This window comes from Carassius auratus, chromosome 9, assembly GCF_003368295.1.
Source record: "Carassius auratus strain Wakin chromosome 9, ASM336829v1, whole genome shotgun sequence".
Taxonomy (NCBI): Eukaryota; Metazoa; Chordata; class Actinopteri; order Cypriniformes; family Cyprinidae; genus Carassius; species Carassius auratus.
Window position 1 is genome coordinate 19,450,166 of NC_039251.1, and position 25,935 is coordinate 19,476,100.

The 25,935-nt window shown below is 37.4% G+C and overlaps 1 protein-coding gene across 4 annotated transcripts; it reads left to right on the top strand.

The window, feature by feature from the left end:
• Window positions 1-2,129: 2,129 nt before the first annotated feature.
• Window positions 2,130-25,604, top strand: LOC113108641 (zinc transporter ZIP10-like). 4 transcript variants are annotated; one of them, XM_026271885.1, is made up of 10 exons: window positions 2,130-2,193; window positions 19,313-20,524; window positions 20,926-21,097; window positions 21,331-21,506; window positions 21,601-21,774; window positions 22,030-22,150; window positions 22,446-22,769; window positions 22,862-22,942; window positions 24,114-24,304; window positions 25,322-25,474. In XM_026271885.1, exons 2-10 carry the CDS (start codon window positions 19,334-19,336, stop codon window positions 25,472-25,474), a joined length of 2,583 nt encoding a protein of 860 aa, XP_026127670.1. In that variant the 5' UTR covers window positions 2,130-2,193; window positions 19,313-19,333. The 4 variants fall into 4 exon arrangements, with proteins under 4 accessions (XP_026127670.1, XP_026127672.1, XP_026127671.1 ...); XM_026271887.1 differs by lacking the exon at window positions 2,130-2,193 and adding an exon at window positions 2,267-2,313 and having other exon boundaries at window positions 25,322-25,604; XM_026271886.1 differs by lacking the exon at window positions 2,130-2,193 and adding an exon at window positions 3,985-4,198.
• The last annotated feature ends 331 nt before the right edge of the window (window positions 25,605-25,935 follow it).

Below are 25,935 nucleotides of genomic sequence, written 5' to 3' on the forward strand. Positions count from 1 at the left end.
TAATGCAGAATGTATTCTCCGAATATAACCGCTGACAAGATCCTGAAGAATCAAAAGCCAGCTACAGCTTCGCTGCCATGGTTTAAATGTATAGGCAGGGGATTCACTGAGGTTAAGAATAGACCTGCTTTTTACTGTAGCAGCTCCCATCTCGATCTTCCTCTCTCTGCAGAATCCTTCTCTTCACAAAAATAAGGGACTATATATGGGTGCTGGATTTTCAGGTTGGATGGATGGAATTTACGGACGGACAGATAGAATAGATCTATGGATGGAAGGATGGACAGATGGATGGATGGACGGACAGATGGGCAGACTGAACGATGGATGGACAGATGTATGGATGGATGGATGGACAGATGCACAGATGAATGCAGGGACGGATGGACAGAAGGACAGATGGATGAACAGACGAATGCAGGGATGGATAGATGGATCGATAGATATATAGATAGATACTATAGATAGATAGATACTATGGATGGATGGATAGAGACATGTAGGAAACAGTGGCTGACTGAGAAGATGTCTGGATGGATCTAACGCATTGGAAGGTGTTACAAAAGAAGTCAAAGCGGATTCTGTCAGTACAATTCCATCCAGACTCCAGAAGGTTTTTTTTTTTTCAGCTGCATTAGTTAAGCTTTACATATTCTCATTTTTTACACCACTCAAAGGTGCTCTGTTTCCACAAGAGTGGCATCTATTACGGAATAAGTCCTCTTTTTTTTTTTTTTTTTTTTACTTCACAATGCTGATGTTCACTGTCACAGTCTTGGCTGATCACAAAAGCACAATTCCGTCTGTTCTTCAAAGGAATGCAAAAGCTGTTGCACCTCCACATATTTTAGGGCTTGTAACACACAAGGGTAAAAACAATCCTCACGAGACCTGTGAATTCAACATCAGAGTCCAACAGCACCGATACACCTTCCATATAAATAAATATAATGTCTAAATGTACAGTAAGTTGTCTGTTTTGTTATTTTGAATTTTGAATGGCATTTCAGAATTAGATTAAAGCTTTTTTTTTTTTTTTTTAAGAAAAAAGAAAGAAAGAAACAACAACTAAAACTAAAAACTATCCATACGTTTCAAGAACAAAGCCACATTTTAGTATCTAATTTTCTCAGAATATCTTTAGGCTTAGCACTTTCTTTTAATGATGTTTCAGTGCACATCAAGGGCTGATTTCTGATGATGCACAACTCCAACACTTCATAGGGTATTAACCGGAAATGATCATTTGTGCTTTGAGTTTATAAGGCTAGGTTTGACCCGTGGCTGTAAAAACACATTGTTATCATAAGAGAAACAATAATCTACTGTCTTAATAGTATCGTAATTATTGTTCAGAATTGAGTGGTCTTTATTTATGGGAACATGTTTTTACAAGCTGAAAATATGAAAAATAAATCTAAACTAATCTTAAATAAACATTGTTCTCTGTGAAAGTAAATAAATAATTAAATAATTAAATTCATTATAAGCTATGCAACTACCATTTAACAGTTTGAGGTGGGTTTTTAAGATGTCTCTTATATGTTTTTGAAATAATTTATTTACCAAGACTGCATTTGTTCTGCATTTATTAAAAACTGTATTACTGCAAAATATTATTACAATTTAAAATAATAAATTTCTAATTTACTACATTTGCAAATGCAATAAAATAAAAATATACATTTTTGTACCTTTTTTTCTGACACAAAGAAAGAGATGTAATTTTGCATATATATCACATTATGTGTGTAAGTTATATATTAAAATGAAAAACTTTTAAGGTTGAAGCTGGAAATATGAGATGATGAAAATAGTGAGTATTTATATTAATAGTCTGGTTTTTATTTGCAGACAGAGATACAGTAACAATCATGTTATCTGTGGGATCTTTGGTGCTAAAAAGGAAGATGCAGTCATTTCGGTGGACATCATATCTAGTGGTGGATGTTACTCAGACTATCATAATTACATATGACATAATCAAAGACGATTTTTCGCAATGTGGGAGTCTACCGCGTTGTCACGATTATTTTAACCATACAGCCTTGTGTGACGCGTGCTTCCTCCACGAGCTCAGGTTGGCCCCAGACTGTCTGCTGGCGGAAGCATGCGCCACAGAGCTCGAACCACGTTGCGTAAATTGCGTTACACTTTACTTGAAATGTGGAGACGGATGAAAGAACGTAACAAGTAAGTACGTAAGTGGCTTTGAGAATGGCGTTTCCGCAGTGGGGTCAGAGATTTGTGCGGTGCGCAGCGTGAATGTTTTAGTACCGAGCGGAGAGGAGATGCACACGGCACTCGAGTGAGGTAAACTATATAAAACCCACTTTGTTTTTCACACACTCCCACAACATGGACCCGAGCAGCTTCAGATGGGTCAATGAGAGCAGGGATTAACGATAAAATCGTGCAATGTTTTACATTTTTATTGGTTTTTATAGCTTCCGGCGCTAGCAATGTTAGCAGCTGCTGTTTAGATTGATCATCCTTCCGTCGATTGCACCTTATTAAAGCTACTGTTCGACTAATGGCGTTTTGCTGCTGTAAATGAACGCGTTTATTGTGAATCGTGTTAATAAAATATGCACTTGTTCATGTAGGAATTGATCTTGATTCAATTAGTCGTGGAAGCCAGGGGAATTTTGGGGTTCAATCGCATGCTTGGGCTCCAGGATCAGTCATGTACAGAAGTTAAGGGTGTAATAGTCTTGAAGATTGTCTCACACTGGTTTAACATTATAGACTACAATATTAATCTGTTTAATATGCTCTCTTTTAAGTTTCAACATGGTTCATACTTTAATTTCACTGTTTACAATGCCAAATGAAAGTGGCAGTTAAACTTGAGTTGTGTTATTTGAATGGTGAAATAAAGCAGATTATGCTTCATGGCACTTTTCATTACAGCATTTTTCAGACCCTGATAGTTAATATGCAACATGTTTCCAAATGATAATTTCTGAGTAACACTTGGCAGATTCAAGTCTTACCACCTAAAAAGTATCCAAATCTCTTATAAAACATAGCCTTAGCCGGAAGACCTGCTAAAAACCAGTCTTCTAACCAATATCTATATTTAAAAGTGGAACACAGTTTGTTTTGTAATGTGACATCAGAAGGGTGTTAATAAACATCTAGTCTGATATAGAATAAGCATGAAAAATATACCAGTCTTTACATTTTAACGCAGGAAGTGTGACAATATTTGACAAATTGAGGTACTGCTGCAGTGATGATGATGATGATGTTTTCCTGTTATTGCACACCTGCAGAAACCTTCCTCTGTCTAACCACAGAAACTGGTGTTCATGGACATGCAGAGCCTTTGCTTGCAAATGGGAAATCTAAGCTATTTAAATCCATACTACTCCATTAAAAGTGTTAATTTGTCAAGGGCACTGTATTCACCTCCACTGCAATCTCTGAGTTGTGTTTATATACTTAGTAGTGTGGCCATGGCAAAAAAAAAAAAAAAAAAATATATATATATATATTATATTCATTTTTTTTCTTACATAAAACCAGTGTCTTTTCTCAGTGGAGTTTCTGAAGATTCAATAAATACAATGTAGCCTGTTTTTAAGGTGAAGTATATGCACCTACCAGAACCATTAATAGTATTAGACGGCTGATAATGCAGTGGTTTTGCTTGGATGGATGAACTTTGGATGGATTGCATTTCTGTCACGGTTCTGCCTGAGGGTCTGTGATGGCCAGCTGGTAGTTACTGTATCATTCTCACTTAATGGTCATTCCAAAAATGTTACCATATCTGAAAAAAAAAAATTCAGTAAAAATAAATTTATGTGGAATTTAAGAATAGATGAAGTGGAATATTTGTGCGTCTTCATAAAAATCCACTTGATCAATAGATGCAAGAGTGCTATTTACCATGGCTTGCATAGATTGTTAGTCTAGTGTGAGAAGACTTGACCACTCCTTTTCCACTCCTCCCTTGACTGACTTTGGTCTACTTTCGAGGCGAGGTGTTTGATATTTCAGCTTAAAGGCTTTGGATTGTGAAAATTCTTGAGGTGCCAATTAATGTTGTGGTGACGGTATTTTCTTCTGGCTGTTAAACCATTAGTGGCTTTTAGGATTAGGTGCACAAAACAACCTTAGCAGAAATAAGCATTAGCAAAGATGACAGATTGTCTACGATCACTGTGTCAGCTGAGAAACTGTCATTGAGGTGAGTAAGAAGAATAAGAATGCTAACTCATAGCTTTATCCAGATATTATATGGATTCTTCAAGTTGACTTTACTGCATTCGCTACAACAGATTATTCTTGTTATTGATTATAATCAAATAATATTTATTGTAGGATTATAGAGGATAAACAGGTGACCATGTAGGTGAAAATGCTGGTTAATATATATATATATATATATATATATATATATATATATTAGGGCTGGGCGATATGGAGCAAAAAATATATTTCGATATATTTTGCTATATCTCGATATACGATATATATCTCGATATCTAATATAATAACCCCCCAAAAACTACTGCAAAAACAAATATGCCAAATATTACGTTTAGGGGCCTATGAAACGTTTTATTTTTTTCTTCACCATATGTTTTATTATTACCTAATTCTGTGTTTTAGCATGTGGAATTATTTAAATGCATAAAAACTACTTAATTAGTTAAAAAAAATCTTAAAATAGCCTTATGTGAAATGTTTTTTTCCCTTCAGAAATTCTGTGTATTTACATTTTTCTGGTTATCAAATGAAGGCATAAAACATTCATTTAATATATCTTTTAATTATTTAAAATCAAGCAAACTTAGTTTTTTGGTAAACAGAGAGGATTTACTATTAAAAATAAAACATGGAAGAAATGTTTTGTGATTATTCCTTAAAAATTTGTAGTAGTAGTAGTAGTAGTAGTAGTAGTGGGCTATGTACATTCTGCTGAACAATAGTAATAGATTTCTGTCAAATACTTTTATTTTGACGGGTTTATCGTTACAGTTCTGTGTATGTGATACTACAGTCTGATGTCATATGACGCTAGTTTTACTCAAATCAAACGGTCAGATGCTCATGAAGTGACTCTCAGTGCATTTCTGGAGATGTTGTTCATGTGTTCACGTCTTTATTTAGTTAGATGAAAGATGCTTAAATCACCGGAGAGTCACGCGCGCCGTGTGTTTAATGAATGAAGACTCGCTTCTGCTCCATTCATTAACACAGACATGCAGAACATGCAGGATTCATATTTAAATAGACTTTTCCGGGTTAATATTTGCAGATAAGTCCATATCGCGATTTTATGTTAGTGCATGACCTACTTTTGATTAATTCATTCGAAAATTTTACATATTCCGTGACATTCCGCGTTAAACTGTAAATTCCGTTTTTATGACTGGATTCCGCGATTCCGTCCGCGTTTTCTGCATCGCGGAAATCTTTGGGCCCTACAGTAGACATCTGCCTGCCATTCCTTGTTTTTTTTGTGACTTTTTTTTTTTTTTTTTTTTTTGAATAGTTCTTTACACGCGAGGGGAGAGGGGACAAAAGCAAGGAGGCGGGGGGCGAGCGAGCGGGGGCGAGCACAGCACAGAGAAGGCAAACAAGCAAAGTGGCGGAATCATTTAGAATTAAATATAAACAATATCGATATATACGATATGTCAAAATCCATATCATGTTAAAAAAATATCTCGATATATTTTACATATCGATATATCGCCCACCCCTAGTATATATATATATATATATATATATATATATATATATATATATATATATATATATATATATATATATATATATATATATATATATATATATATAATCTGTTGCTGTCAGGTTTAATTAGAAAAGTAAGCATTTCTGGTTTTATCCTTATGTGATAGACTGAGTGCAAAGGTAAAAATAAAATTCCCCTTTAATATCAGGATAATTTCTGATCAGATTTTTTTGGTTAAACATTAGACAAAAAGAGCTATATCTTAGAAAGGTGAGACATTCTTTCTTCATTAAGGCATTAAATTTAAAGGTGCCATCTGTAATGTTTGTCAAAAAAAAATCAAGTCATACTCCACATTCCATAACAGATGGGGGCAGTATGCCTCAATAAAGTGAATTGGTCTACGCTAGAGTAACAAACGAGAAACGGCATAGTCTCTATGCTCCGCCCCTACCTTCACAACAACACTACAGCCATAGCCGAAGCCTAACTGTGCGTTCACACCGCCGGCGTCTAGAGCGTCAAAAATCGCTCTGGCCACTCTGCTCACGACGCTGAAGAAAGATTTGTGAGCGCTCAGACGCTCTGACGTAGATCGAATGCTTATTTTGTATTTAAAGCGGCCGCAAAGCAAACAAGCTTGTTGATCTCGTGCAGACTAACCACAAGGAGTTATAAGTTAACCTCATTAAATATTGTTGTGGACGAAATATTAGGATCCTTTACTTAAAATGAACAATCTCAGACACCTTGGTCCACGTATCACTTTTAATTTATTTTTTATGTCCCTGTACGCAAACAGGGACACATCATAGACTAATACAAACGATAAACAGCAATAATCAACCTGTCCTTCATTCTGCTTGGGAACTAATGTGCCAACTCTCAAGCATTCACCGTGAGACACACGCAATTGACTCTTTTCACACGCTTTCACGCCACACATCAATTTTTTCACGCACAGAAAAAGCACGAAGCAAAGAGGACACAGAGACCAACAGACTAGACAGAGCAGGTTAGTTATGATATAATAATAGGGCTGTGCAAAAAATCGAATGCGATTTTCATGCACCTCTCATCAGTAAAGACTCTCCTGTAATTAGAAGTATATCCCCAGCCTGTGCGTTCAGATCAGGGTTGCCAGGTTTTCACAACAAATCCTGCCCAGTTGCTTCTTAAAACTAGTCCAAAACTAGCCCAATCGCGTTTCCGGGAGGTTCCCCGATAAAAATTGTTTCCCGGGGTTAAAATATAAATTTTTGGGAAGGGTTTCCCTGGTAAAATTAGCATTTTAGGGGCTAAATATCACGTTATTGGTATTGGGATTGCTTCAAACCGCGGACATGAAAAACAACCGCAGACTTGGCAACACTGGTTCAGGTGGAGCGGCTGTTACTACACAGAGCCGTAGTCTACCGACAACTAACACAAAATCGCTTTCAAAATCGATACATTTCTATGTTATAACTTCCCGAAAACAAATACACAAACATATAAAACAAACTTCTAGCGAAATACTAACAGCATCTAACTTACCAATCCAAAAGAAACGTTGCAAGTTTGGAGTCGAACCTCATTTCTTTCAGGTCCATCAGTTGTATCCAGCGATTAAAAGCAGTGCCGATGTTAATTTGATTTGTGTTTCCGAGTGCGGTTGTTTCCCTGTAGCGGGTGACGCTCTCTTCACTGAACTGAAATGAACTAGTGGGCTGTACTTTCCACACGATTGACACCAGGTTCAAGTACACGCCCACAAGCCGTGCAAGTTATTTGTGTATTGCAGGTTGGCTGGTGGTTATGCTGCCCGCATATCGCCTCCCATGGCCGAAACTGGTATTACGACACCTGTCGGGCCGGGGCTAGTAATGCTAATGTTAATTAAGGTTGATATCTCTGCAGCACTATAACTTGACATTTTTTTAATGACATCATCGCCCTTATTTCTTATTCTTTTGATGCGTGTAGGTCATGTTATGGATATTTTTACCTCAATTTTTGCATATGGCACCTTTAAAGCAACTCAAAATAATAAAACTTTAAGTGAGATATATTAGTTTAAACTGTTAATGTCAGTTTGAAGCAGATCATGGTGTATTTTGTATAAAGTAAAAAAAAAAAAAAAAAACAGAAAGAAATTGAACTGAAACTGGAATTCTGAAAGGCATTTATAAATAGTTTTAATGCAGTTCTTGATGTCAGTTTGGATGAGAGCATGACAAATTTTGTAAAGCTGTTTTGAAAACCACCATACATTAAAATCTGTAGACATAAATGAAGATGATTAGTTTAGCCCCTATGTGTCAATTTATTCCCAACCCCCATGCCCCCGCCCCCAGAATCTATAAACCCACCACCATGTGACCTATGTAAGGGGGGAATTCCCCCAGTTTAAGAAACGAAATTCAGGCCCTGAAATATATAGCTTTATTAACCAGAACACAGTGGGATCTGCATTTGCATAAATTTGTTCCTGTAACATTCAACGCTATTGAACCAGATTTTGAGCAGTATGAGTAAAGGAGGAAAAATAAGTGCTTGCCAGGAGTCAGATTTGACTAATCATGGGTCGATAAGGGGGATGACCTACAAGACCATGGTGGAGGATTTGCTACTCAACAGATCTGGAGCTCATTGACAAATATCTTATGTCATAAGATGCTCTACCTTTACACAGAGTGCGCGTGATCGCAAAATGGAAAGTGAAAGTAAACAGAGCGAGCGATCATTACATTTTTTTTCACAATTTAAATCCTCCCCACTAATAGCGGCTCCCTGATATGCGAAAATTCCATGCAGTGTTAGAATGTTTGCGGGAGCAAACCTTGCAGGAGCAGAACACACACGGTCAATGTTTAAGTTCAGAGGTATGAAGTATGCTATATAGCGGTTGGGATAAAACTCAAAATGAAACAACTGGCATGAATCTTGTACACATTTAATAAATATACCTCAATATTGCATTTTTTTTTTTTTTCTAATATTGCAATTTTTTTATTGTGGCATTTTTCATATTACGATCATACATTTAACATATCAGAGTTGACACAATATTTTTCTCTTTTTTTTTTCTTTCCCCTTCCTTTCTTTCTCCTTTCCTTCCCCCTACTCTCCCCTTTCCTATACCCAGTGGAAAAAAAAATACAAAAACCAAGGGAAGGAAATATATATGCATATGCCTGTGAATTAGTGATGCGTGGGTCGTCTCATAACTCGCGGGTCGGGTCGGGGCGGGTTAAGAAATTGGCACTTTATTGCGGGGAGCGGGTCACTAAAAACAATTTTTTTTAAAAATCCATTTATGTTTCATGGAATTTAGTGGTGGAAATTTTGATTCTTTCAAGAGATTTGTTGATTTTCAGTTTGTTCACCAAAATGATTCATTCACTGATTCGTTCAGTGACCATTTCTTTTCCAGCAGTTGGTTAAAAAAAAAGAGTGTCTTATGTGTTATGTCTTAAGTCAACAAACGAAGGTCTAAGTAGCAACGTAACTTCCGTGATGTCCCCGATGCGCAGGTCGGGGCGGGTCAAGAAATTTTATTTTATTTGCTGGGCAGGCTGGGGCCGGCCAAATAATTTCATAAAAGCGTGACCAGCGGGTTGGAAAAAAACCCTGACCCACGCATCACTACTGTGCATATATACATTCTTACACAGACCTTTAGCATATATACACCTATATATACATACGTACTTACTTACATTGATATGCATACATACATATATCCATATTAGGGCTTGGACAACGCGTCAAGGTCATCGATGACGTCGACGCAAAAAATACGGCGACGCAAAATATGCGCATCGATTCGTCGACCTGTTTTTATTTCTCTAAAAAATGTTTGCAAAACGTTTACCTTATGTGCACTGAATATACGCGCACTCACAGTCTTCAAACTACACGAGCGCTCTTGCTCTCTCTCTCTCTCTCTCTCTCTCTCTCTCTCCCTCGTGCATATTAACCAAAATCATTAGAAACTATAGAAAAAGGGCGGAACGCCAAAGTTTCACGTGGAGCATTCGGAGATTTTTTTTTTTCTCCATGACAGGCTGCTGGCTCCCACTGTTAATTTTTTTGGGGAAAAGCACTCTCTGTATTAGCTTAAAGTATTGTATTTAAGTATTGTACTCTGTATTAGTTGTATTAGCTTAAAGTTTACATTGGTTACTGTATTCTTTCAATTGCTCTAAACAAGTATTTTGGGTGACCTTTTTTATTGAATGCTAGACATCAAGTTGTTGTTATTTTCATCTGAAAGAAGAACTTTTTTTTCAGTAAGCTAGGCCCTATGTGTTCAGTAAGCTTGTTTCAGTAAGCTATGTGTTTTCAAGGCTTCAAGGTTTTAATTGAATGCTATCTCTATACAAGTGCAAAGTAATGCATTATTAGTCAGTCTTTTATTTTGTAATTTTAAGAGCAATAAACATATATTAGAATGTTAAGGAATTGATGTTTTTTTCATTCAAATATGTAAATCAACATGCATAAATTGTTAGTAGTCAATTACTGGGGAGATAATCTAAATCGAATCGGTCTGAAAAAATTAATCGTTAGATTAATTGAAGCATCGAAAAAGTAATCGCTAGATTAATCGTTTAAAAAATAATCGTTTATCCCAGCCCTAATCCATATATACATGTTAACATACATACATACATACATACAAATATCCATATGGCTGCATTATATATCACAGAGATTACTTCCATACCTCATCTTATTGTACAAGTCCAGATCCATGCTTGGTTTTTGTTTTTCAATGCATTTGATTAGCATATGCGAACCATCTCTTCTTGAATAACTTCATTTTGCTTGATTAATTCCAACACACTAACTTTGATTTTTGAGCAAGTGTAAAGGACATGAGCCAAATCAACATTACATTGACCACACTCTCTCCAACAATATTGTGTTTGGTTTATATATTTACTAATTTTCAGGGTTGTTCTAAAGAACCAATATTTTTCACGCATATTCCTGCCAATAGGGTAACTTTACATAACAGAAAATATTTTTACATGGATGACTCCACTCCTCTTAAGTTACTGTTATTCCAATGTCTTTCTCCCAAGAGTATAACATATTATTAATTTGGTTATCATTGTTATAATTTAGAAATTATACATTTTTGAATTTTTGAGAATTGATACAGTATCGCCAAACAAAATATCGTGATACTTATGTCTATCGATATTTTCATACACCCCTACTAACCACTGATACTTTGTGGTACAACCCAAGTGTCCCACTAGATGATAGTGATTATGTGCTATTGCTTTAAAGGGTATTAGTTCCCTCAAATCCATTCAAATCAACAGTCTTACTTTTGTGAAACATATAAGAAGATATTTTGAAGGTGAATGATGACAGGACTGATGGTGAACTCGTTGATTTGTTCTGAAAGTTGAATATCTTACATGAATTATTTTTTTATGAGCAGTCTCAAACAAAGTCACTTAATAGGCCAGCATTAAAAAATAATTTGTCAAATATGGGTTGGCATTTCATCATGAAATGCCTAGTCTTAATCAAACGAGACTTCCTTTTGGTAATAACAGCGCATAAGATCGTTCACATGATCCGCTATAGGTGCCTACTGAGCTGTTAAGCATACAGTCTTGAACAGAGAGATTAAATTAACATGAGCTCTGCGTGTGAGGTCTCGTTAAGGAAAATAAGTTTTAAGATTTTAGGGGGCCTTAGCAGGTTCCTTTAAATGTGTGTTTTATAATGTTCCTTTAAACTCTTAAGTTGATGTGTTTTACGGCACATCGTGTGGTGGTTTAATTATGCATAAAAAGCCTGTGGTCTATTCCAGGCGACTCTTTAGTTGTTCAAGACTAAAAGAATCAGGTAAAGTATGCAGGGTTTATATATCTTTGAGTGTTCAGAGGCCATGTGTATTCAGTAGACTCTCTATTATGTAGCACAGTAATAATAATCTCTATATTGTAGTTAGGAATAAGATTATTTTACAATAGGCAACACACAGAGCCTGAAATCTCACATGAACTTCCTTCTTTAATTTTGCAAATGTAATTTTGCTAAAAAGTGTAGTGCCCTGTGAGTGCAACTCTGCCGTTTACACTGAATGCACAGTATGTTGCATTGTACGGTATATTGAGACGGATACACAAAAAATTGATTCTTCAAACGATTGATTTCTTCATTCATCCACGAATCATCATATTGCACACCCCTAATTCAGAGTTCACTTAGATATTAAGTCTTGAACATCTGCATTATTGGCATGCATATTCATCTTGAACCACCTACTTAACAGTACATGTTGCTTGACTCCCCAACTGATGTAACATCCTGTTCTTGTTGCAGAAGCTATTCTTAAGCCTAGCTGCAGGAGTTTTAGTGTGATGATTTGTAACATTGTTTACGTCTCTGAATGCTTCAGGGATTCTTATTTAAATTGAGAGATGAACAATATATGGGCAGCTATATGAGTATTGGCCAACACATTTAAGATGATAAATTGCAGTCATATGACACACATCATTTCTAGATGTCCTACCTAATGTTAAAGACATAGTAAAATGTTTTCCATCCATGGCACACATGCATTTTGTTTATTTATTTTTGTAATAACTGTGAACGTTATATTTCCCATTTTTACAAAAGAGTTGGCACGTATAATTCCTTCATTGTAGTGGTTCATAGTAGGCATAATTTTCATTATTTATGAATTTATTTACATAATTTTATTTGGTGCCAGATGAAGCATATTAGGAATTATCATAGCAGTCAAACTTTTTGTATTGGTACATATCGATACAGAAATGTATCGGTTCTTTCCTGCATTGTCCATGAAAATGCTGGACCATTACGTATGCTGGCTTCTTCCTAATAATATTTAGGATCTGCTGCTGACCTTTTGAAGCCAATTTACAGAAGCTGTTGAGCTGAATCGCATGCAGTTGGCTGTAGTTTGGCACTGTTAACCGAAAGCCTAGAGAAAAAATTGCTTGTATTTAGGCCATTTGGTGAAATATGAAGTTTGGCTATGTAAACAAACAAACAAAAAAAAGCAGTTTAATGGTCAGTTCTTTGTTGGAATATTTGGTTAAAGTAACCAGAAAGACTTCATAAGTGTTCCTTAAACATATTGATGTGTCAGGATCCCTATTCTGTAAAATCACCGTTTACTGTAAATTTTCATTTTATTTTATTTGATGGCTACTTAAGGCCTGATTAGCTCAAATCTCTCCCTCCACCCACTACACACCCACCTACCAACACTTACAAACACACATGTCCCGTACACCCTCCCCTCTGCACTAAATCCCCATACTTGAGTTCAAAACATCAAACCTCATTCCATATTGTTGTAGAAGAGCGGTCCTTGCCTGAGTTGACAGCGAATGACCTGTTCCTCCAACTCCTGTTGAGACAGAAAGAGGTAAGCTGCAGCCAGATCTGCACATCCTAAACTGATCGGTACGGCACGTTTTCAATTGGGATAGACAGTCAAAAGCCAGTCCTAGTTATGTGAGGATCAGAAGTTTAGCAAGGCGACGGCAACACTTAAAGGTGATTAACTTGTTTTGGAGTTGGTGGTTTCGAAAGTTGCCGCCTGTTTTGCTTGGAGTGTTTTGGATTGATTGTTTAATGTGTATTTGACTTGGTATCGTTGTTAAAGTTAACCTAACCCACTCCCTAAATTTTTCTAGGTTAATCCAGGTTACTCAACTGATGTTATTTGCTCTCTCTTTGTGTGATTTCAGCCGTTCTGAATGTTTTTATGAGGTGTTAATCAGTATATGATCAAAATAAGCATGTTTATGGACTGGTGACCGTTTTAAGTTTTGTGATTTGGGTGAAAACATTTGTTTGTTCTTAGTATAAAGCCAGTCCTTGTCATCTTACAATCATCGTACATTTGTCTCAACAAACCTTACCATGGTACTACCGTGCATTAGAGTGCAGGTCCTCCATGAACTTATTGACATGCTGTTATGGACCTTCTGGAGTGTCTATTTATTTTAGAGGTGTGTGTGTGTTTGGAGTCAAGAGGTCATGCTTTTTGAGGCTTTGATTCTTGACTCCACCCAGACACACACTCATGCCCATTTAACCAGTGCTGGACCATCTTGTTTGGACTATATACTTCTTGAAAGACCTTTTTAGATGTTTTTGTTTGGTAGTCTACATTCGCTGGACCAAGATCCTGGTCCTGGTGCAGCGATATATCTGTCATTTCCCAGAATGCCCTGTGCTGGCAAACATGTAGTTCCCATCTGCTGTGTGGCATCTGCTCATCTCCCAAGCCTTGATGCTTCTCCTGACATACAATGTGAAATATGACTTATTGAATGCATCAATTTATCAAGGACAGATTATATATCTAGAGTTTATGGTTGAAGAAATGTTCTCCCTTATTGCTTGGCTAAGTCACAGGTCATAGAATTGTTCTCCAGCCTGCTAAAATTCACACTGACTGACCACTAAATGTGTTGGCACAGACATAAATCAGAGGGGATTATTAGCCAGATCGCCACAAAGTTGTTTGCTGTTGTAAAAGCTGCTTTATTTGATCCAGACAAGTCCCATTGTAACCCTGTTTAGCCCAGCATCTGTCTTACAGTAAGCTAGATTGTAAACAGGAATTTACCGGAGGTGGACTCACGCCTGACTTATGAGAGACATTCAGTCTTGGCAGAAGCCTTGTGAGAGTCATATGATGCATCTTAAGGGCTCTCTTTCTTCCTCTGTTGCTCAGAGGCTCAGGTTAATGTATAATAACAGTTTGTGGGGAAGCCTGTCAGTTCATTCCAGGAATGGATTCTGTGAAGAGTGATACTGGGTACAACTTGCTATTGTAAATGTAGTAAAATATAGGTTGTCAGTTTCTAATTTTTTTTAAGTTTTGTTGAAGCTGGTTACATAATTAATTCAGCACATCAAAGCCTGTGTCACTTGGAGTTCACCCAGTGTTTTTTTTGTTTTTTTTTTGCCATATCATGGTTTGGGGTTTTCTAGAAACCAGGGGCCTGTTTCAATAAGGAGGTTCAACCAACTCTGAGTTGAAACTTGAACTCTGGGTTGACTTACCCCGAGATGGGAAACTCTTGAGTTTTTAGGGTTCAGAACCACATGAGGGAGAGTAAATAATGACTGAATTTTAATTTTAGGGTGAACTATCCCTTTAATTAGTTTTGTTTTCTGCTCAGACTTTTATAGCCAAAGGTGGATCACAGTGTAATAATATACAGGGATATTAGAGATGCTAATACAATAAATAAATATAAGTAAATATTCTTTGGTAGGATCATCCATATCTTGGCCTCTTTGGATGGTTTTTAGTGAAGGTCATCACAGACATGCAGCAATAAGAAGAATCTCAGCCACAATCCCTGAGACCCTGAGTGTGTGAGGACACTAAATGGCACACTGCTCTTCTCATTCATGGCTAAGTATAACGGGTGCTTATGGAAAAATGAGCTTTCAGTTCATCCCTCCCATTACCATCCAAACACAACACCGTGTTCAAAAAGCATGACTCTGTCCAGACGATGGCCCTGCTGACAAGAACAGATGATGTCTGAACAGAGAGTATCATCTGTTGTGATACAGCATGCATTTGTTCTGTATTGCACTAAATTTGCAGCAAGGATTGGTGATTCAACAAATCATTTAAGGATTAGGTTTAATTCTTACTTAAAATAAACTGGAAATTAAAATGCATTTAGAATTATAAGATAATTCAAGTTATAGGGCAGAAAATGTGTGTTGATACTGATTTAATTTGCTTGGTAACAGCCCAAATGCAACAATTTGACTCAACAGATTGTAATTACAGAAAAAATGGACTGACCACACAAAATATGAAGAATATAAAAAAATTCAGGAGTCAGCTGTCCACGGTAGTCTTCAGTATATCAGTGCAATAACACACTCAGCTGAATGTAGTCTAATTATTGTTATCGATAAAATCCCAGTAAATTATAAAGATATCTTTTGGTAATACCGCACAACCATAATTTATGTTATTTCATTGATAGAATAATTTATTGATAATAATTGTTTAATACAATAATTTAAAGGCTAAACTGTAAAGTTTAGCATTTTATAAAACTTTTTTTGTTTTTATGAATCTAAACTGTAAATTATGTAAACTGTAAATAATTTAACATATTAATATGGTAGTATAGACATTGCCCTACCCTGCTCATATGGTGTCAAATTTATTTGTGCAGGTCTTTAAAAAAGGTCTTTAAAAGTCTTAAATTTGAGCTTAAAAATTCTGCAGAAACCCTGTCTAGTGTCTTATGATGTCTCTGCAGCACATGACTTTGCTGGATTTAGGATTTTTTTTTACAACATGTTCAGCCATTTTTGGGATGGCATATAACTTAAAAGGAGCATATTGAGCCAGCACATTATGAGCAATGCCCCATCCTATCTCCCGAAGGAGTTCACGCACTTTAACAAGCTGGAGTACAGGCTGTCGTAAGTACTGCTTACAGGGTGTTTTGACTTAAAGAATCATTCAATAAATTAGATTGTTTTGTATTTTATGTAAGGCTCATTTTTTTGGGCTATAGGTTTTAGTTTCCCCCTGTGGTTGATTAGCAATTGTTCGCATGCAGTTGGGGGATTAATATATTTTTTTTTTTTGTCGTCTTTTTATTCTCAGAACCTTTGCGCAAGAAATCTTAAGTCATAGCAAATCTGTGTAAGCTAATTGTTATAGGACATATAAAAAAGCTAACTATTTATTTCCATTTTGATTCCACTGTATCCCACCAGTGCTGTGATCTTTATGTAGTTTCAAATTTGCATTGACTTTTGTTTAGGGGTGCTCCGATCACGATCAGCCGATCGTTAATGCGCATCTCGTCAGTAAAGCCGGTTTTCTAATCAGCGGTTAATTCCATCAGGTGCGTGATTTCACATAGAGCAGCTGTTACTACACAGAGCCGTTGTTAACTGAGAAGATGAACCAAAAAACGCTGAAAATGAAGTGGATTTGCGCATCTTCTCTATTAACAACGGCTCTGTTTAGTAACAGCTGCTCTATGTGAAATCACGCACCTGATGGAATTAACCGCTGATTAGAAAACCGGCTTTACTGACGAGATGCGCATAACGATCGGCAGATCGTGATCGGAGCACCCCCCTACTTTTGTTTGGCGGATGTATGATTCCTTCTAATAGGGAAGTTATGTTTGATAAATGATTATCTGACTGCAATATATTCCTCACATTTTACACTCTGAGGCATATGTGACTCTGAACCACAAAACCAGTCTTAAGTCACCAGGGTATATTTTTAGCGATAGCCAAAAAATACGTTGAATGGGTCAAAATTATAGATTATTTTTAATGCCAAAAATCATAAGGACATTAAGTTAAGATCATGTTTCATGAAGATATTTTGTACATTTCCTACTGTAAATATACCCAAACTTAATTTTTGATTAGTAATACGCATTGCCAAGAACTTCATTTTGGGAAACTGTAAAGGCAATTTACTTAATATTTAGATTTTTTACCCTCAGATTCCAGATTTTCAAATAGTTATATATCAGCCAAATATTATCCTATCCTAACAAACCATACACCAATGGAAAGCTTATTTAATCAGTATAAATCTCAATTTCGAAAAAATTGACCCTTATGACTCCCATTTTAATGTCTTTTGTTCTTAATGTAGGTATCCATTTTTTGTTGTGTTTACGTATTGTTTTTAAAATACCAGATTTCTAGGGGTGTGCCGGTTTCAGAATTGGTGTTGACGGTTATGACGTGAGTCAAATGTGACGGTTCATAACATAACCGTTATGAACCGGGGGTAGTGGATCTGCCGTAGAGTCAATTGGTTGTTCTTGGAGTTAGCGGGTTAACTCCGTGACAGCGCGCGCTCTGATCGGTAAAGGGGCAGAGATTTCAGTTTATTAAGGAGTTCTGTCACAAAACTCATCATCCGCGCCAAAGTTTTTTGAGCAAATTTCAAAGCCGCACCCGCCCGCCATCCGCTGATTGTTTTGCGGTGCTTTGCTGATGCGAGCCGCAAAAAAAGACATTGTCTGTTCTAGAAAGGATGCAGCAAAGATATTTAATGCTAATGTCTGAGGCATAGGCCTACGCTGAGTTTCATTTACGATGAGATGCGCGCTAGTTCACAGTGCGGTTCAAGTGAACGCGGCGCGCTGGCGCTTCCATGTCACGGTTATCATTGTCTGCTATATTTGCTTTTTATTTATTAAAATACATGCAATTGGTTGATGAAACATTTATTAAAATTAAGATAAAATTTGTACAAAACGAAATTCGTTTTTAAGAAAGGTTTTCTACAAAGCAAAATTTTATGAAGTGGTAATCATGTCTGACGATTTACAAAACTTTATTAAGTGGTAAAAACCATGTCTCCCGATATATTGTAATAATAAAAAATGTTTGTAAAAAATATTTTAATGACACGGTTTTGGCGGTTATAGAGTTCTAATGACGGTGTTCAACTATAACCGCCGGTCTCACGGTTATATACTAACCGTCACACCCCTACAGATTTCTAGAAAAAGGAATATTGGCTTTATCTGCTATAACAAATTAGCAGAATATAGTATGCGGTACAAGCTTAAGAAAAAAAAAAATGGCAGTGCTTTTGGAATAAAACTTTTGGGAACACTCACACCCAGATCCATTTCACAAACATTTCTCTTATTTGTGGCTCTTGTATGCAGCTGGAAGAAAATACTCTTTCTCATGCTGAGGTCTCTGTTTTGTTTGATCACACTTTTCCCTCCAGGCTCACAGTAGTTGCTGTAGGGGGACCATTAAGGCTCTTCAGTACTTCTCCAGCTGGGAATCTATTCGCCCCCTGGAAAAAGGAATAGATCTAGTTTTATTATTATTATTATTTTATTATTACCCTACAATAACATGACTCTCAAGATGGAAACCCATTTAGAATTTGTAATAATCAAATAAGTGATCAATGTTGGTTATGTGCAGCAAACATCTGCATTTTGTAAAATAGGTTTTGGTTAGGGTCTTTTGTACATACTACTTTAAAAATGAAACTGTTTTACTTAAGATGCCTTCAGAGGAGTTACTACCAAAGATGAGCATGACTGAAAGTTTTTTTCTTCCTAATAACATCAGAGTATAAAAATAAAAAGCCCAACAATAAAAATAACTAGATGGGTTAGATGATTACCATAAAAGTCCATAACTGTTGTTGAAACATTATGGTGACACCATTTTTCCTGTCTGTTAATGTAATGTTCGTCATTAAGCGTTATTGATTTTTGAATAACAATTTGGTAACACTTTAATATAGGGACCAATTCCCACTATTACCTAGTTGCTTATTAGCATTCCTATTATTAACATATTGGCTGTTTATTAGTACTTATAAAGCACATATTCTGCATGACCATATACTATATCCCTAACCCTACCCAATACCTAAACTTAACAACTACCTTACTAACTATTAATAAGCAGCAAATTAGGAGTTATTGAGGCAGAAGTCATAGTTAATGGTTTGTTAATAGCGAGAATTGGACCTTAAAATAAAGCGTGACCAAATAATTTAGATGTATTTCTGGTTTATTGAGTTGGATTTTTGTTTCTCAACAGAGGTTTCTAAGCGAGGAGATAATGAGAGTTCACACACATACCAGATTCTGCTTTCTCTGCGTGCTGACCCTGCTGTACCATCAGTGCAGTCACTGCCATGAAGGAGGGTCCCACCATCACCACGGGCACAACCACGGTGACCACGACCATGTTCACAGTGACCTGCAAATTTCTGAATTGTCCTGCGCAGGTTTATCAGACCACTTTGTGCACAGCAGCCATGGCGAAACTGCAGAGAGCGAGCAGCGTTACTACATCCAGAAGTTGTTCTGTCGATACGGCCACAAGGATCGTCTGGATTTTAAAGGCTTACAAAGTCTGCTGTTGAGTTTAGGGCTGGGCAAAGTGCGTGTGGTTGGGCTGGAGCATGAAGATCTGGGCCACGATCATGTGGCACACTTAGATGTTCTGGAGGTTCAGGAAGGTCTGCACTCGCATTCAGCTGACCAACCGGATCTACATCAGAAGCCCCACATCTCACACAAGACCCATCAACATTCCCACAATGAGAATGAACAACACGGCTCTGCCGAGGAGCTACCATGCAGCAAAACACTTGGCACCGGAGCCGAAAGCACCACTCACAGTGGATCTGAGGAACATGATCATGGGGGATATGATCATGACCATGAACATGATCACCATGACCATGATCACCATGATCATGAACATGATCACCATAATCATGAACATGATCACCACGACCATGATCATGACCATGAACATGAGAAAGACAGTGATCGCAAACATATCCACAGGGATGTTACGGACAGTCCTCATACTCAAGATGACCATGGCCAACTTGAGCAAAAGAGTAGTGAACATGCACAAGAAAATAATGATCTCAGTGACCAAAACCACCATCATCATGACCACCATCACCACAATCATCTCCATGGTCCTGACAGCGTGGAGCAGAACACAGCAACCCCTCATCTCACACCCAGAATACAGCCTTCTGCCCTAACTGAGCAACCCACCACACAACCCAGAAGAAAGAGCAGACCACTTAAAGCCAGAGCTAATCGAGGCCGCAACAAGACCAGCATCAGTGTTACTCAGGCTGGCGAGCTGGATACAAAAAAATATGACCATGACAATAGCAGCCAGGATCACAGCTCTATTCAGCTGCAGCGGAGCAGGAGAGCGGTTCCAGGAGAAGACCTGTCTGTGAAATCACATGCACATGGTGTTCTTCACCAACACGAGGAGGTACATCTTAGTGTTTGTCTTATGTGGTTGTTTATATGGCTTTGCCCTTCATATGTGCCCCAAGAATCATTTGAAATGGTTTCTCTTAGTTGGTCTAATCAGGGATTAGTCTAAATTTTAGAAACGCTTTGTGGTATCAAAGCACTTCTTTTGTAAATAAATAGTTACTGCCAAACTTTAGATGACTTGCTTTAAGCAGGGTATCTATGTTATAATGCGTGGTTCATAGTTGCTATAGTTCATAGTTTATTGGAATCAGCAGAGTACAGTTATAAACCAATTTAACGTTTAATGTTAAAATAACAGATTAATGCTCATACACCACATCTGCTGGAGTATCGAGAATAAAGGAGAATCAAGCAATGAATCAAAGTAAAACTCTTTGTATGTCTCTCCCTCAGTGTCTGAATTTAACAGAGCTGCTACACCAATACGGACTGAGCTCGGATTCTCTCATATCTCCAGCGCAATTCAACTATTTATGTCCAGCACTGCTCTATCAGATAGACAGACGCTTCTGCATCCTTCATTATCACCACGTTGAGGCTGAAGTACAAGATGAAACATCTTCAGGTATAAGTGGTCCTGTACTAGTATAATTCTGAATTTACAAAATATTTTCACTCATCTACAATTCTCATTATCTGTGTAGTTTGCTAGCTTATAGAGAGGGTAAATGGACATAGAAAATGGTTTAGAATCATTGCTAAGACATATTAAAACAAGTTTAATGTTGCTAGTTACCTTAGTTGAAACTCTTTGAGTCCAGTGACAAGATTCCCAGTCTAATCCACTGATTTCTGCAGTGTGGGTCTGGATGTGGGGCTTCGTGTCAATCACCATCATCAGCCTCCTGTCTCTGCTGGGTGTTGTTCTGGTGCCCATCCTTAACCAGTCCTGCTTCAAGTTTCTCTTGACCTTCCTGGTTGCATTGGCAGTGGGAACCCTCAGTGGTGATGCCTTACTGCATCTGCTTCCTCATGTGAGTTCACTCTTTTGGGGCAAACAAAGATTTAACCGTTGCAAAGGTACAAACAACACAGCCCAAGGAATCAAACCTTTCTTATGCCTTACAGTCTCAAGATGGCCATGATCACAGCCATGGAGGACACGCGGAGGAAGAACCTGAGGAATTTTTTCTGACTAAGTTTGATGGAGTTTGGAAAGGACTGACTGCACTAGCAGGAATCTACCTCCTCTTCATCATTGAACACTGCATTGGCATGTTCAAACACTACAGGGACCAAAGGGTGAGAGGCACCACAATGCTTTTAACACAGGAAAACACAGGTGTTTAAACACAGGAGTTAGAAATCTTTCAAAAGTGGCAAGTAAGCTGTTTTTTACTTCACACATGCTTGTTCAGGACTGAAAGAGCTAAGAGCTATGGAAGACTAAAATATAATCCATAATTGCTTCAGATAGGTGGGCTTTTAGTGCGCAGCAAAACAAACTTGGATTTTATTTTCAGAACCTAGTAATTATAAAGGTGCTTGCTTCCACAGGGAAGCCTCTGCCAGAGGAAGAAGAAAGGAGAGCAGGCAAAGATTGGGAGGAAGTTGTCAGACCACAAACTCAACAGGCGTTCAGATGCAGAGTGGCTCCATCTGAAGTCTCTAACAGAGGGTGGGTTCTTCATCAATTCCCTGCACACTTAATGTGGCTTTTAAGTAAAGGTGTGAGTTTTGATACCCAGGAGATGTTTCAGAGTCTCTTCCAATGTACTGAACTTTTGCAAGGATGTTAGAAGAACAAACTTCAGACGTAGCTCAGCGTTGTAGTTGATATCAATTTATTTGAGTCTGAGCGATGGTTTAGTAAGACAAGACTGAGACCAATGGGGTTGAGTCAATTGTGAGTCTGAACAATTCAGCCAGTGTACAGACACTGGAATAACTCCTTCCATTCTTTTTTCATGCAGGAGAAGGTGCAACGTGTGAAACCGGACACAATGACACTCAGATGACAGAGTTGCAGCCTTTGGATTCACCCAGCAAAATGCCACTCTCCATCCCTGATTCAGATCACCCCTACAAGGAGCCAGTAAAAACAGAAGAGGACACTAAACCAAAGGCAAAATCAAAAAATCATGGACACGGGAACGGACACGGACATGGCCATGGTCACTCCCACCATGGACACTGTCACTCTGACCAGGAAATGAAAGATGCGGGCATCGCCAGCATAGCATGGATGGTCATCATGGGAGATGGCATGCATAACTTTAGTGATGGACTTGCTATAGGTCAGTTCCTCTACATTGAAAACATTAGCAGATTTGTTTGTCTTGAATTAAAAGGGTTTCTGTATCTGAGGAACTGCGTTTGTCACCTACAGGTGCTGCTTTCAGTGCTAATATTACTGGTGGCATTAGTACTTCAGTGGCTGTGTTCTGTCACGAACTGCCTCATGAACTAGGTAAGTGGTCAAGTTGTCTACTGACAAAATGTTGAAAGAGCACATCCATTTTTTTAACATTTGTCAAATGTTTGTGCAGTACAAGATAAAAAGTAAAAGCCTGTCCACACCAAGAATGAAAACTATATTAATGTTCACGTTAATGAACAATAATATTCTGTTCGTCATGTTTGTCGCTTTAAACGCTTGAGCTCTTTAAAGTGGATTCTGATTGGCTGTCAGTGTTTTTATTACATTCTGAAAGTTACATTTATAAAAACATTCTGAAAGTTAATTTAACAATATCGTTCCTCTGTATCATTTTCGTTATCACTATGGTGTGGATTCCCTTATTCTAATAGAATTTAGAATAATTATTAGAACTTTATCCTTGGTAACATCATTTTTGGCGTAAACGGGGCCTCAACCCTGAAAAAATGTGGCAAAAAAGAACGTCAGTGAGAATGGTCAGACTTAGCTTTAGGGTGATGTGGTGGTCCTGTTTTGAGTCTGCAGGTTTTATTGCCAGTGATGTCTCCTTTATCGATTTACATCAACTCTGGAACATCAAGGCGAAGAGCTCCAGCTGTTTTTCTATGCTCTCCTTTTCATGTTTAAAATGAATAAAACAAACAAACAGTGAACGAATACGACACAGCAGTACATAAAACTTTTAAAACACAGTAAAGCTTTTATGAAGTTTTGAGTTTGCTGTCTAGAGGGCCACTAGTTTTTAAATTCCCCTTTTGGTTTAAACAAAAGAACCAGACATTATAGTACCACAGAAGAAGTAACATAAACAGAGTATGTCTTTGATGTTACAATGATCACTTTGCATTTGATGTTGTTTACCTTTTACTGTCTGCCATCCAGTGGGGGTGATGGGACTTGATTCCTCAAACACTAATAACGTTTGATGGAGCAGTTCTTTTTATTTTGTCTGAGAATCTATCTCCCCATGTTGTGGCTAGAGAAAGACCGCTATAATAAAGAGTTTTTTTACTACCCTGCAGTGCTATTAATTGCCTTTGATGACTGATTTAATTGGGCCAGGTGACACAGAGCAAAGGTCCAGAATGCAGTTTATAGAGAACCAATGGTCGTGAAGGAACCTCACACACATAAACTAACTATACCCACACTGATGTATTGTTTATTGTACATTAATAGTGCACATTCGGTTTGCCTCCAGGTGACTTTGCCGTTTTATTGAAGGCTGGAATGTCAGTGAAGCAAGCCATTGTGTACAACGTCCTCTCTGCTCTGATGGCTTATGCCGGCATGGTGATCGGCACGGCTGTGGGACAGTACACGCACAACGTCACTAGCTGGATCTTTGCTGTTACTGCTGGCATGTTTCTCTATGTGGCATTAGTTGATATGGTAAGAGAAGCAAAATGCGGATTTATCTGTGTGCCAGTTGGGCTGCGTAAATATGTTATAATTATTGATTGCTTGAAATGATTTATTACATGCCAAAAACAATGGACCATCAGTGCGGTGGAATGCAAGGCCCCTAAGCCTTGCATTCCACCGCACTGATGGTCCATTGTTTTTCTATGTTAACATGCTCTAGATGGATGTTTGAGCATTTTACTCACGTCTGATATCTTTTGCAGTGTCTCACGCATGTCATTGTTTGTTAAAAGAAGTTGAACTTGTAAAAAAAAAAGCATCTCTAGTCCTTTGCCAATTTTTATTTTTTATTCTACAGCCTCACATCTTGAGTTTAATAATGTAGAAATTGGGTATGAATGGCCTAAGCTGAAAAATGTTTGTGAATTAATTTAGTGCTATTTTAAAAGCACAATTATTCAAGTTTCAAATAAATGATGCACAATATTATTGAATATTATTTATTATATTAGAGCACTTCCATTATAATCAGCAAAGTTGTTAGTCACTGCATGTTCTCAATGTTTGATCCATGCAGCTCACTGAGTTTTACACTTCTGTGAACAATTAAATAATTATAATCAACAAAGCTATCTACACTGCACAATACATTTATTATTTACACTATTGACACATTGCTGATTATAATAGAAGCATTTTTGTCCCAACATATTTTATTTTTGTCACAAAACTGCAGCATGCAGTATATATTGGGTTTTACACCTATATACTATGTCTAACTATATACTATGTCTAACATCCAAATCCAGTATGATTCCAGAAGATGCACAAAGGTTATATTGCAATACATATTTTAATTTGCCATTGCGAACAGGTGTGAAAAATTTAAACCAGTCTGTAAATTGAATGCTGGAATCGACACGGTTCACAAATAGTTAATTTTTAGATCTTTTTTATTTAGATTTTTGTGTTTGTTGTGAGCTGTCGCTGTAGAATTTTATTTCTTCGCTTTAACACTATGAAATTCCTCTTCTTGTTCTTCAGTTGCCAGAGATGCTTCATGGTGACAGTGAGGAGCACAAGCGCTGTGAGATGGGTCACTTTGTCCTGCAGAATTTGGGCATGCTCACAGGGTTTGGCATTATGCTGCTGATCGCCATCTTCGAGGATCAGATTGTGCTTGACTTTGGCTTCTAACCAGAGCCTGAGGTCGGGGATGGCGTCATTCATCAGCTACATTCACGCATGTGCTTTGTCTCAAAGTGGCTTTGTTTTGTGATGGTACAGTCTTGCAGGCATGTCTCAAAAGACAGCATCAGTAGCTTACAGTGGACATGCAACCAAACATGTTTACATTTCATCATCTTTTTCTCTCTTGGACACTCAAAACATTTGCTTGTCGTCTTTAAGGTCTTTTGTAGTTGTAGATTCTAGACTGTTTTCTCTTGTCCTTATTCAGTTTTTTTTTTTTTGAGTATGTGTGTTCAATCAGACATATCCCATAGCACATTAGAAGCACTCCCCAGAATTTGGGTTATCCCTTTAATTTTGTAGTATTTTTTTTTTGTAGGACTGTGTTCTAGAGAGAAGCAGCTATTCATCAGTCACTCATTCAGTGTCATGTTTAGCTCTTTCATTCATCTGTATCGGATCTCATA